The 18,044-nt window shown below is 40.8% G+C and overlaps 1 protein-coding gene across 1 annotated transcript; it reads left to right on the plus strand.

The window, feature by feature from the left end:
• Positions 1 to 828: 828 nt before the first annotated feature.
• On the plus strand, positions 829 to 17,113 carry acsl5 (acyl-CoA synthetase long chain family member 5; the record flags this gene model as incomplete). Its single annotated transcript, XM_080455708.1, has 22 exons — positions 829 to 887; positions 2,525 to 2,653; positions 3,543 to 3,711; positions 4,338 to 4,449; positions 5,327 to 5,391; positions 5,506 to 5,607; positions 6,114 to 6,213; positions 6,643 to 6,821; positions 7,516 to 7,548; positions 7,646 to 7,697; positions 9,554 to 9,627; positions 10,330 to 10,407; positions 11,026 to 11,160; positions 11,437 to 11,571; positions 11,741 to 11,836; positions 12,272 to 12,344; positions 12,800 to 12,888; positions 14,039 to 14,155; positions 14,458 to 14,601; positions 15,066 to 15,167; positions 15,447 to 15,518; positions 16,979 to 17,113. The coding sequence occupies 22 exons, from the start codon at positions 829 to 831 to the stop codon at positions 17,111 to 17,113; spliced, it is 2,250 nt and encodes a 749-aa protein (XP_080311834.1).
• Between the last annotated feature and the right edge of the window lie 931 nt (positions 17,114 to 18,044).

The following is an 18,044-nucleotide window of genomic DNA, read 5'->3' on the forward strand; positions in this document are numbered from 1 at the left end:
GAGAGAGAGAGAGAGAGAGAGAGAGAGAGAGAGAGCATCTCAGGGCATCATTCAGCTGTGATGGGAATGGATTTAGTAATTTATTGCTCTTTATTTTCCTTTATGCTGAAGTTTTTCAATTGCACAATAACAGTGACAGTACCTTGACATGATTGGTCCTTGAGCTTCTCCAGCAGTAAGTAAGTAACAAGTTGCATTAAAACAAAATAATCAATGCAGGAACAGGTGGTATAGTCAGTGGGTTGCGGTGGGTTTACAGTCAGTGTGTTATATTGCATACATTATATGCACAAAGAAAAACATGTAGGGTTACTGTGCAGGTTTAAGAAATGTACTTGTTTGTACTAGATTAACATGATTGATATTTGACTTCCGATTTCATTATGAGTGTAGAACAAGACTGTATTTTATCAGGCTTAGTGAGGACTGAAGATATGTTTTTTTATCAACCATAAATCAGTCAGTTCCAAAGGTGCTTCAGCTTTAGTTTATTTTCCTTGTCAAAGTGCAAGTTTATCTCATCTGCTATCTTTGATCTGTAACACACACACACACGCACGCACACGCGCACACGCACACACGCACGCACGCACGCACGCACACACACACACACACACACACAGTTTTGCTTAGGGCTCGTACACATTTTGTTTTCAATGTGGGGTTCTTCAAGTAATGATAATTAGCCTATTTCAGATTTCCACAAATACATATCTTTTAAATAATGTTTTACATATCACAAATAAATGGTACAGACATTTGTTTATATGCGTGTTCAATACATCAGTGTGAGTTTACATACTGGCATTAGTTTGCAAAAAGCAGATGATGCCTTTCTGCTGTGTGGAGTCTCACCTGTGTTCAGTTGAAGGTGATAACGATCACAGGTGAGCAGATGAGACATTAGAAGGTGATGCTGTTCTAAGCTGCTCTGGCTTTTCCCCTGGGGATCTCCTATCATCCTGTCCACTAACAACCTACTGGATACTAATCACACCAGGTAATCTTGCCAAGGCATTTCACAGACCTCGTTCGTTCAGCTTGCTGTCTAACTGAAGAGGGGCTTCAGCCGAGGAACCATACAGCTCCATTTTGCATTTTTTAATGATTGTTTTATTTATTTATTTATTTGTTTCAATTTATGCTTTATTTAGATAGGAGAGTGTAAAGAGACAGGAAGGGAGGACCTAGGGCAGAGAGAGGGGAGACATGCGAGGAGTTGGATTCAAACTCACGTCCTCCTGACTCACAAGAAGCATTATGGTAACTGGCTGAGCTACCAGGCACAAGGCATAAGTAAGACTTCATACATTTGATTCACTCTACCATTAACACAAAATTATTACAATAATAACTTGGGAGCACAAATGTGTCACCTTGAAGAACACAAACGTGCAACTTCGATATGATTTGGAAATTTCACCTATATTGAGGACTTGATACAAATGGTTGTCAGTTGTTGACTTCAATATTGACAAAATATTGAACTTGCATAATCAGTTTTTTATAGTGAAATGAAAGGCTCAGTTAAATCCCAACATGCTGCCTTAGCATCAGGTTACAAACAGGCCTGCTGCAATCTACCACACCTATGCATGCTGATAACCCCAAAGAAATAAAACAACCTTACTAACAAGCATATTTAGACCAATTGCCATGTCTCCAACCTGGTAGGGTAAGATGAAAACGTTCAGGCTGAAGGGCTGTTGGACTGATTGCATTTTTATCAAGGTTGTATATGGTTTGTTTTTCCATGTCATTGTCATTTACACAGGCTCTGACAATACTCCGATAACTTCCATTCCAACTGAACAACATTTGCTGTTAGTGCAGGTCCTCAATTTGACATTTTACAAATACAATGTGTGAAGGCATTTCTTTAAAGCTGCCATCTGGAATTTATTTTAATGAATAAGATGATTAGTTTCAGTGATTGACAATGTGGTACAAGGAAATATACATTTGGCTTGAGGCAATGACAGTGTCAATAACTACATTTACTTTAACACATAAGCATTTTTTTCTTTTTTGGGGGGGGATTAATGTTTAGTACTTAGATTTGACACACAGGGACTGTGAACATGATGGAAAGGAGAGAAGGGTGAGAGTCCTTTCAACCAGTAATGAAATCAAACATCCTAACATCCTGCCCGACCTCTGAAAATATCCTGATAATGTAGCCCCATGCTCATATAGCGGAACACTTTGTTGTTGAAATAGATTTTTGCATGTATTTATGGATGAATGAAAGGCCATTTCCCTAAATGTTGAAAATGTTCACTCATATTCCGCACACTCATTGTTTAGTGTTATCATGGGTATCAATCATTTGTTTGAAATTCAGGGTAAATCATTTGCACAATATATGTTTACTTTGATATTTTTGCAAAGGACAGTTCTGGATGTCTTCTGTCAGTGGCTTTGGTCTGTGCTCATGTTATCAGTGTGGAAGTGATAGTGGCCAAAGTTCAAAGGTTGCCTACTTGCCTTACCTGACACAACTTCCTCATTCTCTTTGTACCAGCCAGCAGACCAGGGGAAGACGATCTGCTCTGCAAACACACCAACACGCACACTCTCGTGTCACACTGTCAGGGGCCATCAGAGAGAAGGACCACTGTGAGACCCTGACACACCACTGGCAGGTAAGCAAGTGTGGTGTTGTCTCTGGTAGGTGGAGCAGTGCAGTTTGTTTAAACTTCAGCCATCTGATGGCACAGAGATGACGATGACCGCTAGCGGTTTACTTCAGCGTGTTTTATTTTATTTTACGAGTTTTACCACTGAATTCCAGTTAATGATAGTTTCTAGATTCTGAATGCACGACACATGAATACGACTCTGAAAGTCTTGCATGGAGACAGTAATATGTGTTTTGAGGGTTTGGCAATGTGTTATCTAGTAGGATTCTCCTTGTGCTGATGCCCTTTGAATTCTCACTTTGAACTATGGTTCACCCTGAGCTTTTATTAGGGTGGTTCATCACTCTAGGAAGAACTGATCTAAGTGAAGCTCTGTTAGCTGTGGTTGTAACTTGCTACCTTGTTGAATCAAATGCATTACATCCATAATATCTTTATTTCCTTTGGTCCATCATCATGAGCAGTGTTTTGCGAACAACTTCTCAGCTGATTACCTAGCGCCGTTTGGAACCTCACTCTCCACGAAAGTGAGGTTCCAAACGGGGCTACTGATTAACCTGGTGTTGCTGAACTTGGATGACTTTAACCACATGAACAGTTGGTGAAAATAGCTTATCTGCATGTAGAACAGAGAAGAGATTTGATGTACATTGAAAAAACGAGGGGTTTTTAAACACTATAATGTAGACTATCTCGGGCATCAGTGAAGTCATCTATCTTGTATTGCATCTTTAAGGACGATAATTGCACAATGAATGCTGACTTTGACCTCACCAAGTGATGGCCAACAAATAATAACAGAGCTGTTTTATTAATGAGTTTCATCATAGGAGGTTATTAATTATAACTAATAGAGTTTAAAGTCTGAATGCATCACCAAATTGGTCTTTCCCTCCGTAGACCGTGCGGCATGGAGTCAGTCCTATTCCAGTTGCTGTTCTCCCCGCTGCCCACGTCAGCGATCGTCACACTGTTTGCCCTGGCAGCTGCTACCCTGGTCTACCTCAACACCAGACCCGCACCCATCCGTTCCCCTGCTAACCTCTGCTGCCAAACCCTGGGCATCAAGGTAACATTCTTGGTTTCCCATCTGTGACAATATTTACCAAGCTTTATGTGTTCTAAAATTACTGCAACCCAAATGCATAGAGATATTTATTACATTTGTAATATGAGTATTCTTGTCAATATCATGAGGCAACTAGAAAGGGGTGTTTTGCATATCTTAGCTTGGCTGGGTGGCCTAGCCAGGGCTTTGTGACAACAGAGATGATGTGTAGCAATTTGTGAGTTTTGGACAAAATCTGTGGGATTATCTGTAGTAGCAACAAGAGGTGTGTTTTTGAAGCAAATGCAAAACATAATCTCTGTCCCGGGCCTTCAGTCCGTTAGAAATGGTGTTTATCGAAATGTCTTTCTGCCATAATAATATTAATTTGTGGTGTCATGGGCTGTTGTGTGAAAGATGCACGCACCATCACATATTCAATGTTAATGTATCCACAATTCATATGTATTTATAACAATTACTGTATACAAATTTAACTCGAGGTTAAATTAAAGACGCAGATTTTTAGAAGTTGTTAAGTTGAAGAATAAGGGTGATGGAAGTCACCCAACATGCAACAGTGCCCCGTAGTGAAAATGTGAATGTACCTGTACATTTTCAGAATATTATTGCATGTCCATGTGTAGGATGGAGCTAGGAAGAGCGCTGTGCTGGAAGACAACAACAACCTGATATCCTATTACTATGATGATGCCAAGACCCTCTACGAGGTCTTCCAGAGGGGTCTGAGAGTTTCAGGTGATCATCACAATTCCCTTTTACTCTTTCTGAACCATAAGCATTTAAAGGACCGATTTTGAACTTTTAAAATCTCATTCAGTTGGCCTATAAACAAAACCAATAAAGACATTGAATGAAACTGGCCATCAGTCTCTTGTACTGTATACTACTATAGTATCAGAACAGTGTTTTCAGCGTTCTATAGTTTCTTAGTCTATTAAACTTACACTTTCAACTAAATGGTGAGCAGAATATGATATATAATAAGTTACTTGTCATTCAGGATATGTGAAATGCAGAGCGGTAAGTGGTAGAGTGGGCTGTGGTTCAATTGCTTGAGGCATGTAGTCTGCTATGGATGGCAGGCGCACCACAATGCAAAAGACCCTGCATGCTAGGTACATAGACTGCTATTGCCCTTGACCAAGGCACTGACATTACAATAGGAGTTGGTCCCCGGGCACAGCACTGTGGCTGTTCACTGCTAAGTAGTTTGGATGGGTGGGTCAAATGCAGAGGATAAGTTTCCGCAAGGGGATCATAAAGTAACTTAATATCACCATACCAGTATTTAGTATGGGTTTGAGTTCAAAGTATTTCTACAGTGAATTCACTTTTTATTTTAATTTGACCTTTTATTTATATTCTATCCTAGAATATAAAAATATAGGCAAAGCCTATTGCCTATATTTGTGTAGGCTCTGCCTATATACTGCATCACTTCAAATGGCTTTTAACTTGTTTCCCATCCCTATCAGATAACATTAAACTTTAAATTGTTATCGTTGGTCACGTTTGTTGAAACTTGCCTACTGTCTAACACTCTGAATGTTAGTTTTGATGATGGCACTATTATATTTGTTCTTGTAATTCCCATTCCTTCTTTGTACTGTAGGTAATGGGCCATGCTTAGGCTACAGAAACCCAGGACAGCCATACCAGTGGTTGAAGTACAGACAGGTACAATATCAAATGAACACATTTGGGCCATTGGCAAATAATACAATTCAATATGGCAGTGAGCTGCTGTTGTACTGTCAAAATGACCTTTATGCCACTATTGTCTTTCTGAAGGTGTCTGACAGGGCAGAGCATTTGGGATCAGGGCTTCTTCACGGGGGCCTGAAGCCGAACCCTGATACCTTCATTGGCATCTTTGCCCAGAACAGACCTGAGGTAAGAATGGGCAATGCAAAAAGAGAAGGGAAGGACGGGTTGACTTCAGGGGGCCTCAAGCTAGAGATGACCTTTCGTAGGACAAGATGACACTGCTGACAAGTTAGCCACTTAAACTCTCTAGTCTTAGTGAGACAGACCCGAGTTACAATTGTACTTGGAACGCAATGTTTTTCGTCTACACCAAACCTCTTCGCCAAAACTAGACTATCTACAAGATCACCAATGCGTCGTGTTGCGACACATTGTGAGCTTGTAGATAGGCAATTGACTATTATCTATAGTCATGCTGGCGTTCAAGTGGTGAGTTGGGAGGGCGGCGGTGTCACAGCTTGTCGGGGTGCCCAGGGCATTCATCAGTGCTCCTGGAGATGACGTGCGTACTTCATTATGGATATTCCGTTCTAAGACACCAATTCAGCACAGGATTTATACTGTGGAAAAAGTAAACGGGACCATCAGTTCATGGTCAAGTTTGTCCTTTTCTGAAACGTTTTCATTCACAGTGGATTATTGGTGAATTGGCCTGTTACACCTACTCCATGGTTGTTGTTCCGCTGTACGACACTCTGGGTCCTGAGGCTCTTGTGTTCATTATTGACCGAGGTAATTGGAGTCTCTCTATTCTTCCACTATTCTTCCTCATTAATGGTGTTAATTACATGGCTTGGTTTAAATCTAATAATCCCTGGAGTTCCACAGGGATCTTACTTGTACTAATCCTCTTTTCACATTTCACCTTCACATTTTCTTATTCATTTAATTTGATATAATCTGATCATCGCTGACTTGCTTTCACAAGACAACAATTATACCACACATGATCTCACGATTATAACGTCTCAGGTTGTAAATTAACACATTGCATTCTCTGTTCACACACACATTCGAAGGCCTGTAACCACACTGATATTTAAACAATATAGTTCAACAGTTGTGTGGAGTGGCTTCAATCATTATGAGCAGTGTAGAATTGATGGAACCAGACTCCACTATCGCAGATATAATGTTGTTTTTGTGTGTGCGCGCTTACAGCGGAGATCTCCACTGTGTTGTGTGACAAACAAAACAAGGCTGAGATGTTGCTGCAGAACCGAGAGACAGGGCAGTCGTCTGTACTCAAGACCATTGTCATTATGGATTCCTTCGACTCTGAGCTGGTTGAGCGAGGAGCCAAGTGTGGCGTGGATATCCTGTCCTGGGAGGCTGTAGAGGTGAGGCAAATGGACACAACGATTGACGACTGTTGACATAAAGGCATTTTATTTAAAACATTTTAAAGAGTGGGGGGGGGGCATTTTTGTAACAACTTAAGCTCTAGGCTATACACGTTGTCGTATGACAAACAGTGGAAATAGCTGATCTACAAGCTCACAACGCGGTCATGATGTGCCACGTTGTGAGCTTGTAGATCTGCTATTTTCACAATTCATGTTTATTTGATAAAAGGACATTTTTGGGAAGTTTTGACACATTTTAAAATGATGCCCAAAATAGGGATGCCAGGGCTCATGTGATTAAAATATATTTTGTAATAAAAATGTTGAATTGTGATTATTATCAAGCATATCTGTACAGTCTACATTTACCAAAAGGAAACGCATGTATTTAATTCAGTCCTTAAGAGACAGAAAGTACTTAATCAGAATCAGCTTTATTGTCGCATCACAGGTTTACAGAAGTAGGTGAAATTCGTTTTCGTGCAAGTTCTATCGTTTTGTTATTTCCATAGGAAAAAAAGAAAGGGAGGAAGGGCAAGGGGGAAAAGAGATCAATCAAAGAAAAACAAACAAGTGATCTACATATTTACACATTGTACCTGAGATAAGATATAAAGGTGTGTGATCATGTTTTTATTGTCTTGATTAAAAAGCGGTGTTTGTTGCTAATGCTAAAGTTGTTTTTCAGACACTCGGGAAAAACGATCTCCAAAAGCCAGTTGTAAGTACAAACGCGCATGTCTCTACTGTATTTACAGTATCGGATGCATAACAGATCATGGTGATATACATTTTTTCATTCTATATTCTCCTCTCAGCCACCAAAGCCAGATGACCTCAGTATCATATGCTTCACCAGTGGCACTACAGGTGATCATTTACTCCATTCTCTTGATTTTCTTTGCTTGTGTTTTGTTTACACACACACACACACACACACACACACACACACACACACACACACACACACACACACACACACACACACACACACACACACACACACACACACACACACACACACACACACACACACACACACACACAAAAATCAGGTTGTAAACTGCATACCACACATCAATCATATATGTATACAGAATAAATGGGAATGGGGTAATAACCCTTTTGTAGACAAAATATTGAATGACTGTGGCAGGTTATTGGTGTTGCCAAAGTCTCCTAGCCTGGCTCCACCCCCTGAATCCTTTGCCTAGCTTTCAGGGTCTGGTGACGCTTTCGAAGGCGGGTGTTTCTTGGTTGAAAATCTGTACGACGAATCGGGATCGGGACAATCCAGTATGAACCAATCGCGTTGGTTCATAGTGGAGTCCCACTTTGGCCACGCCCCCATCTCAGAACTCCGCTGCATTGAGAGGGCTTTCAGACTGAATAATGGAGTGAAACGAAATGAAAATTCAGGCTGAGTGTCAGGCTAAAAGTCTCCACTAGTATGTGGCATCTGAACTAGCCAATTGGGCACAAGCTGTGCTAGCGCAGATAATCCAACAGACACGGAGACCGCGACACATTATGCCACATGCATGTGCCCAGCAACACAGAGACACACAACACGCATGAGATTCTTGCATGTTCACACACACACACACACACACACGGAACAGACACGCCTTTCAGTTGAAGCCCACTAGACAACACGCACATGGTGTGCGCGTGCACCAGACACAAAAGTGGAGAGATTGCTGCGTGTAAATGGGGCGTGCCTCCTAGTAGTTGATAATGCTGTTATATACAGTATGCAACATATATATATATATATGCATGCTGCTACAACAAATGGTTGCATTTATTCCACAATTTTAGTTCTTTGAGCTCAGACTGCACAGATTGTAACGGTTTAAGACTACATCTGACAATCAGATGATGGTGCTGTTCTGACTGCATGAAAGGAAATAAATTTACCATAATGGGCGAGTACATGAATGAATGACATTATACCGTTGTTAGCCCTCGCAAAAATATTACTGAGTTTTTGGTCTGCGACATTGAACATGACATTAATTTGCCAGAAGTGAGTGCCTTCCAAAATAAATGATTGTTTCTATGAAGTGCCAGTGTATCTCTCACTCACTCTGTGCCTCACTATCTTTCTCCTGGTGCGTGCTGTGAATGCTGCCTGCACTAGGGCAAATGTGATTACAAAACTCACGTTTGACCCAGATCATGCAGTATACAGTATGGCCACTAAACTAGCTACAGGAGCTTTATCAACCATTACAAATAAAAAAATGTCTGTCATCTTATGTTCATTTGACATTGGGTGTGTCCGCGAATTCCATATGTCTCTCTCTGTGTGTGCTCTTGCTCTCTCTCTCTCTCACACTCACACACACACACACACACACACACACACACACCATCTCTCGCTCTTTCTCTCTCTGTGTTGTCCAAATAATCTTTCCTGTTCACACTGGGTTGAATGTGAGAGAGCCGCCACGCCCTCTCTCTCAACGCGTTCCGCTGCCTATTCTACATGCTAACCAGGTGACCAACCCTCAGACACTCACTATCACCAAAGGCGCAGTAGAAATCGTACATTCTACTAATGATTTTCGGCCACAGGCAGTAATCGATGGTCATACGGCCCGACAGCGACTTGGTGTGTCAGCCTTTACACCGCTTGAGTAGGTCACTCAGCCTGGCGGAGATATGCTCTCTGTGGTGCGCCCCTTACTTGTTCCTAACTCTGCGATTATGTGCTTCCCCAGGAAACCCTAAGGGAGCTATGCTGACTCATGAGAATGTGGTCTCTGATGCTGCTGGCATGATCAAAAGCTTTGAGGTACAGTATGTATAGATTCCTGCACTACATAATCACACTGATCATTCGTAACAGCATTTTAACCACTTAAAAACCATATATACTTGGATGACCTCTCTGCCTGACCTACTTGTTGTTAACTAGTTGTACGAACGCTTGTTTTCTATTGCTGTATTGTTTATTGGATTATTGGATTGTTTATTGGATCTTGTTTAGTCGATTCACTTATTTGTTTTAGCTCATGCTCATTTGATTTAGCTATTTTGTCTCATCTGTTTAAGGAAATAGGTAGCTGATATATTGCACTTTTACCTTAGCGCTAGGTATACTCTTGGTTGCTTGTTTTTGCAGATAATGCACTAAAGACTTCTGGTGATTAGTAGTTTTCGTTCCCTACCTATGTTGAATACACTTATTGTAAGTCGCTTTGGATAAAAGCGTCTGCTAAAAATGACTGTAATGTAATGACTGGAGTCCTCCAGGGCTCTATACTAGGCCCCTCCTGTTTTTGCTCTGCACTAAATATCTTTGCTGAAAATAGCCAAAGTACAAATCACATCACAATGAGTCGCATCGCGACAAGTTTTTTACATGAAAGGATATCTGACTATGAGCGCCAAGATGCCTGGGGGTTAAAGTTGGTTATGGATGATCACAGCACTCATGATATCGGTACATTTGTAAACGGGCCTGTTACTAACAAGGGCCTCTTGATTCTCACAGATAGCTGTTGGACCAAATACTAAAGATGTCAGCATTTCTTTCCTGCCTTTGGCACACATGTTTGAGAGGGTTGTACAGGTAAAATATGGACACTGCACCTGCATGTCACAATAAAATATGGAGTGTTATAGGTCATGGTCACACATCTGCGTCAGGAGTCATTGTAGCCAATGCAAGCCGACTGTTCAGACACGTCAATTTCCCATGTCTTGCGGGTGGGTTGTGGGCAGTGCTGGTCAGAGCCAGCTCTGGTGCCAGTTTTCTGGTGTGTAGTGCATTTTGACAAGGTTGGCGTGGTCGGCTCACTGAAAGAAAACTACAAGCGAAACAGCTGCCAAAGGGATTCAACCCCGGTGTTCTTTTCCCATTGGTTGACACCAGTCAAAGTTCACCAATGTTGAACTCCCAAGCTTCAGGAACGTTGAAAGTGAACAGGGAAGCAGATGATTTTGGCACTTCTGACGCATGTGTGACCATGCCCTCAATTCAACTCGGTGTAAAAATGGTCCGTTTGCCCAGCTGTTAATCCCCAGATATGCAAAATACAGGACTACTTGACATTTCTGTGTATTATCAATTTGTTTGTAATATATATTTCTTAAACACAAGACATTTTACGTTGCCATTCTCTTGAATGAAGATCGCTTTTACGAATATGATTTTTTTGAATAAGGAAGTCTTTCTGTGTTCTTTCAGTCAGTGATGTATAGTTCTGGGGCCAGAGTGGGCTTCTTCCAGGGGGACATCAGACTTTTGCCAGATGACATGAAAGCCCTACGGCCCACTATTTTCCCTGTGGTGCCTCGACTTCTCAACCGTGTCTATGACAAAGTCAGTCCCAGGAACACACTGTCTGCTAGACTAGACCGTTCATATCCAAACTCTACCTAAAGCCTGATTTATACTTTGTCGTACGACGGTGTCGCGTGCAGAAAATAGCTGCTTTACAAGTTCACAACACGTCACAAATTCAGAGCTTGTAATCTCGACGTGTGACACCATTGTGCAATGGAGCATAAATTAGGCATAACTCTCACAAAACCAAATTTCTCTCATGGTCATTTATGTCTTCGTAAGAAATATGTGAACATATAATTGTCTCTATAGGTTCAGAGTGGAGCTAAGACACCTTTTAAGAAATGGCTGTTGAACTTTGCTGTGGAGAGGAAACTTGCAGAAGTAAGGGAAGGTGTCATCAGGAAAAACAGCATATGGGACACACTCATCTTCCACAAAGTCCAGGTACGCGTATCTGGCTTGTATGGCTTACAAGCGCAACATTTGCACCATTCTATCCAATAAAGGCTGTGTACAAATAACAAAAAAAGACACCATACTCTGTGTGTGTGTGTCTTGGGGGGGGGGAAAGTAGCTCTCTAAATACTTGTGCTTGAACGTGTCTTGGTTCAAGGAGTCTCTAGGGGGAAGCGTGCGGGTCATGGTAACAGGAGCAGCGCCCATCTCTCCAGCTGTTCTCGACTTCCTCAGGGCTTCTCTGGGTTGCCAGGTAAAGCTACAGTATCCTTTCTTGTTTTGCAGACTTCTATATTTCTACTTCGCCTTGAATGGAACATCAACAAACTATAATATTTTAAGTTAAATTTTACTTTTGTAGCACATTTGTCACGATCTTGTAACTACCTTTTATAATAAATGCAAGAAAGGTGCATTGTGTCCATTGGCACCAAATTTAGTTGACCATTATGAACTCCTACTGTATTATAATATAAAACATGCCGGGGGGGGGGGGCTAGGCTTTTACAGGGGCCAGTTTCGAATTGCAGCCACCTACCTGTAAGTGCTATTTTAGAGTGGTTTTGAAGGAGAGTAGGGATTTACAGCTAACCTAACCTATCGGTCTGGTATTGATTGGTTCATGTTGACATGACAACCCAGTTACAATCACCTGAGCCTACTTTTTATTTTGATTGCTTCCAATTAGATTTTTGAGGCATATGGCCAAACAGAGTGCACTGCCGGCTGTACCTGTACTATGCCTGGAGATGCCACCTCTGGTATGTATTAAATTTCACAACACGAAACATGGAGCCCTATCTTGCCTACCCCTTATGCCTAAACCTTTTAGGCATTTTTTACTGTTTTGAAAAACATTTTAAAATCTTGAAAATGGCCGATCTACATTGACACGTTGTGAGATTGTAGATCGGCTTGTAGATATATGAACTATGATGTTTTTTGAAAATAGTAAAAAATGCCTACAAAGTTTAGGCATAAGGGGTAAGGCGGCGCGCAAGATGAGGTGCATGGTCTTCTCACCCTCCAGGCACCTGCCGCTCAACATTAAATCACACAACAATGTCAACTTTTACAATTCCACAATACAGTGGAACAGCAACTGCAATAACGGATTGTGTGTAAGGAGACCTAGACGGTTACCACATGCATAGCTTACAATTTTTGATCATCACGTTTGCCAAGCAGAACATTTGTTCTGATTTGATTTCCATAGGCCATGTTGGGATTCCAGTGCCATGCAATGTGGTGAAGTTAGTGGATGTTGTAGACATGAACTACTTTGCCTCCAATGGTGAAGGAGAGGTAAGTCTAATAGAAACTGACAGTCAAAGCTGAATTAGTGATTGACATAGGGGTTGTACTTTTAACATGCAAGGGTTACATAGTCAATGTAGCTTTTTTACAGTGTAGTGCCAAAGGGGCCAGCCGTTAAGAACAGCGTTGGTCGGGATGTATGTTATTATATGTTTGTATGTCCCCAGAAAAGCACAGCAAACTACTGTACACAGCTTAGCTAATGCTGCTACACCAATCACAGCTCACCTCACACTGCTAAACTCATGTTGCCGCATTAGCACAACATTGGTGCTTCATTCACAAACTGAACACCTAGTAACTTGCCATCCATAGCTACAGTACAGATTGCACAGGGAAGCCATGCTGTTGGACTCAACAACTGTCTTGTTGAGTCTTGTTTAAACATTCTTAATTGTGCATTATCCCACAGAAACTATATTACGTCCATTGTAAATGACAATGGACTTAATTTTGAACTAAATTTCTCTCAATGATTCAATGACATGTATAAACTAATATTTATCCATAACATAAATATTACGTTTTGTGTGTCTGTGGCGAGCACACGGATATGCCCTATACAATGTATGGACTGGACATTTGTGACGTGTCAATGCAATAACTTGGCTCTGGAGGCATCCATCCCCAGGCCAGTGTGGAGATATAATCGCTCCACCTGGTCCTCAGTCTGCCCCGTGACTTCCTCCCAGCTGGATGTGCCAGGAAAACCTCCCTGTGGAGGTGACCACGAAGCATCCTTTCTAGATGCCCAAACCACCTCAACTGGCTCCCTTCTACGCAAAGGAGCAGCGGCTTTAGTCCGAGTCCCTCACGGATGCTTCTTGCCTTATTAATCCCCATTATCCCTGAGGAAACTCATTCTGGCTTTTTTTTAATTAACTACATTATAATGTCACAGCACTATATTATAATAACCTTGCATCACAGCATATAATTGAATGCGGAGGTTGTCTTACCAACCCGTCACAACATCAGGTGATTTCATTAATTAGGACACACTCAAACAGGGAGGGAGGAACTAATTGGTGATATCAGCTGTTTGGCTGGAATGTTTAAGTAAAACCTACCATGTAGACACCAGATGTTGACATTATTTTATTTGATCATATGTTTGCTTTTTCACGGTCTCTGATAGGTGTGTGTCAAGGGCAAAAATGTGTTCAAGGGGTACCTGAAAGACCCAGAGAAGACAGCAGAGGCCCTGGATAAAGATGGGTGGCTTCACACTGGGGACATTGGTAAATGGCTACCGGTAAGACCAAAAGACACACATTGTAACGTACTGTACACATCCTGAGTGTAACTTTTATTGAGTATGAAAATCTACCCTTAAGTGTCCTTTTTGAGTGGTGCATAACGAATAACAACACTTTAATAGCAATGTGATTTCTAACTGCATCCTAAACGTATCCATATTGCAACACAAACGGACAATGTAAAATACATGACGTGTTAATTCCCTGTGCATTGTAAATCATGGAAAAACATTTTGGATTTTAGATATTTATCAAATGACAGACTGCATATGAATGACGCTTTTGTGCTCCATGTCAGAGTGGAGTCCTGAAGATTATTGACCGAAAGAAGAATATTTTCAAGCTGGCTCAGGGGGAGTACATAGCACCAGAGAAGATTGAAAACGTCTACATACGCAGCGAACCCATAGCCCAGGTGTTCGTGCATGGAGACAGTCTACAGGTAAATCTAGTTAACAATGTACAATGTGTACCCAGGGTGGGGGGGGGGGGGGTTATTAACCACTTACAGTATGTAGATACCTTTGTATGGCACATTATAGTAACAAAAATAGCCACTCACAGTTGTGAGCTCACAATGCATCGCACAGCAGTTCTGTAATTTTTGCTATTTTTTAATTTTTTTTGGAAAATTAGCCCAAAACAGGGATGCCAGGGTTAATGTGGTTAACATAGCCTACATTTTTAATCAAATTGTTAAATTGTGATATTATCAAACAATTATGAAACTTACCAGACAGACTACATTTCTCAAAAAGAAAATGCATGTATTTAATTCAGTCTGACCAGATACAGGGATAAAAACGTATCCCCACTGGTGATAAATTATTGACCGGGGGGGGGTTATCAAATCCTGCATGATCCCTCTCTCTTGTCTCTCTCTCTGACCCCTCTGTGTCTCTCTAGTCGAGCCTGATAGCGATTGTGGTGCCAGATGCTGAGGTCCTTCCAAGCTTTGCTCAGAAACTAGGCTTGAATGGTTCACTGGAGGAACTGTGCACAAACAAGGTAAGGATTCTGTCAGACGTGCTGTTCATCATACAGCTGATGCTTTGTGCTAAGCATTTTGTTTATTACCTCTGCTTCTTTCCAAACTGAAGAAATGACAAGTCTGTAAAATGCCTGATAGTTATGAATACTGCTTATAATGTAAATACCAAATGGACATCATGCACTAGTGGGACATTTTCAAATAAACAGTTCTATAATGATTTGTCGATTTTCAGAAGGTTAACTCCTTATGTGACTATGTTTGGCTGTGATCACCAAATGATCTTTCTCTTGCAGGAAATCAAGAAGGCTGTTCTCGCTGACATGACCAAACTGGGCAGAGAAGGAGGACTCAAGTCATTTGAGCAGGTCACCATCAGTTGCAAACTGACTATTGTATACATAATTTAGGTCAAATTATATTGGACTGTTAACAGGCAGAGGCTTTACCAGACGCAAATGACCTTTCTTTGCAGAGTTACACAGTACCAGAAAATTAAAGGAGCAAAATAAACCAAAGAAATGTCTCCATCTGCTGGTGAACTAAAGCCTCACAGTAGATGGCCGATCTACAAGCTCACAACACCTCACAAATGTGCCGCGTTGTGAGCTTGTATATCTGCTATTTAAGGCATGCAACACCAGTGTGCAACTAAGTTTCAGTTAGGATGGAAATGATGGAAGTGCTGGTGTCAAATTTAAAGTAATCAAAGCAAACCAGTCTTGAGTTTGGTTAACACTTTCTATGAAGCCCATGTCTATAATGCATTATAAACATACTTTTAATGCATTATAATCTGCTTATAACAATGTATAATTATAAGCGCTCATTTAACTTTTTACTATTTGAACGGGACGGTGCATATTCATGAACACTAAAACATGATTATGAATTGCAAATACATGATTAGGTGTAAATATGCCGGATTTAGCGTAGAGCTTATTTCATCCGTAGTCCCATAAACATGCATAATGCTTTATAACAATAACCCATTAAAAAGTCTTTAATGACATGTTGTAGCAGTAATAATATTTGTGTTCCCTTTAGTTGTTTGGGTATTTGCACAGTATATTTGCGCTGTAGAATCTGTCCCCATTTCCCATCCTAACTATTACAGTAGGAGAAGTGGTTCCCTTTTAATACAGAGCCAGTGAGCAGTTCGGGGTCAAGTGTCTTGCTTTGGGACACAGACCCACCCAGACAGCCCCTCTACCCACTCAGCTACGTCTGCCGTAAGGTCAAGTATCATAATACTTCATAATTGCTGGTCTTTTTTTGTAAGGAGCATAGAGTATTCGCCCCAGACTTGCTCATAGTTGTGATAGATCATAATGCATTATAGTCACTGTTATAATGCAATGTAGTTTGATATTGATTATAAGTGGTCATTGGGTCCTTAAGTAAATTATTGAATATTGTGCATATATTTAATGCTATTTCATTTTACTTAAAGCACCCAAGGATCACTTAGTCACTTACAGTATGACACTATAATGCATTAGAACAGTAATTCTAATGCATTATAAAACATAATGAATTATTACATTTATGCATTACATGTAGGACTATGTATTAAACTATGATTACAATACGTTATGATCCTGGCCAAAAGGTCTGAGTGACCAGCAATTACGTTTCATGATACGTGACCTTATAAATTGTTATAAAATGCTTTATAATGTTAGAATGATTTTTTAAACTGTATATTTTGTGCTTGGTGTGGACGGCCCATTACTGGGGGGAAATTGGTGACCTTCCCACATTGCAAATACAATGTCAACTTCTTATTTGTTTCCAATGTTACCACATGGTTTTCTCTCACCTACAGGTGAAGGCTTTGCATCTCCATCCAGAACTGTTCACCATTGAGAATGGTCTTCTAACTCCTACACTCAAGGCCAAGAGGGCAGAGGTGAAAGCACTGTTCCAGCCACAGATAGATGAACTTTACGCCAGCATCTAGTAATTGGACAACCCACAAGAGCCTATTCTATTTTGGCTTTCTGCTTTTGACTTTGACATTAAAACATGATTCAATTCATTGTTCATGCAGTAGTTCTATTTTTCTTTTACTTTAGATGCCACATATTGCATACAGTTATGACGTTTTATTACAGAGCTCGTAGTTCTAAACAAAAGACACAGAATTCCTGAAAATACTGTGCAGAGACCCATTGTCTTCTACTGTGAAAGATAGATGCAGCCTACAGTAATGTTCCCCCCCCTTCAATTACTAGATAGTTGAGAATTTTCAGAACTTGGGGTGGCCCTACTGTAGCTTAGTGGGTAGCGAGGTCGTCATGTAATCGCAAAGTCACCAGTTTGCCTCCCAGCTCCCACGTCTAAAATAATGTCCCTAATTAATCATACTTAAAGGAATAGTTCACCCAAAAAAATAAATTTTCTTGTTTTTGTAGCATTCCTAAGCCAATAATTTGAGTCTCCTGTGGGAGACTCAAAATGCTGGTCAATTGAGTCTCGCCGGTCATCAAATTGTCTTGCGACAAAAACTAAAATCTCCATGAATTCAAGGCTTCATGGGGTGTGTAATTGATAGAAAATTGTAATTTTTTTGGGTGAACTACTCCTTTAACCCCCTAAAGGCCCCTTTTGAGCACTCATGACCATCTGAAGCTGAAACAGAATTTCCAAAGGTCCCCTTCCTCCTCAAACCGAATGGAACACTATTTTCATTTTGACTTATTACATGCACTTCAAAGTGAATACCACAGTTTTATAAGGCTCTGTTCACACTAGGTGCCTTTCAGAAAAAATAGGCACCTCCTTTTAACAACCCTATGAGAAATGACCTAAAGGCGACAGCATAGCGGCCACTTTTTAGAAGGTGCTGGTCAGAGCAATTTTTCTGGCAGAGCAGAGCGCTTTTAAAAGTT

Source organism: Gymnoscopelus braueri (assembly GCF_963280865.1).
Source record: "Gymnoscopelus braueri genome assembly, chromosome: 17".
In the NCBI taxonomy this organism is placed as follows: Eukaryota; Metazoa; Chordata; class Actinopteri; order Myctophiformes; family Myctophidae; genus Gymnoscopelus; species Gymnoscopelus braueri.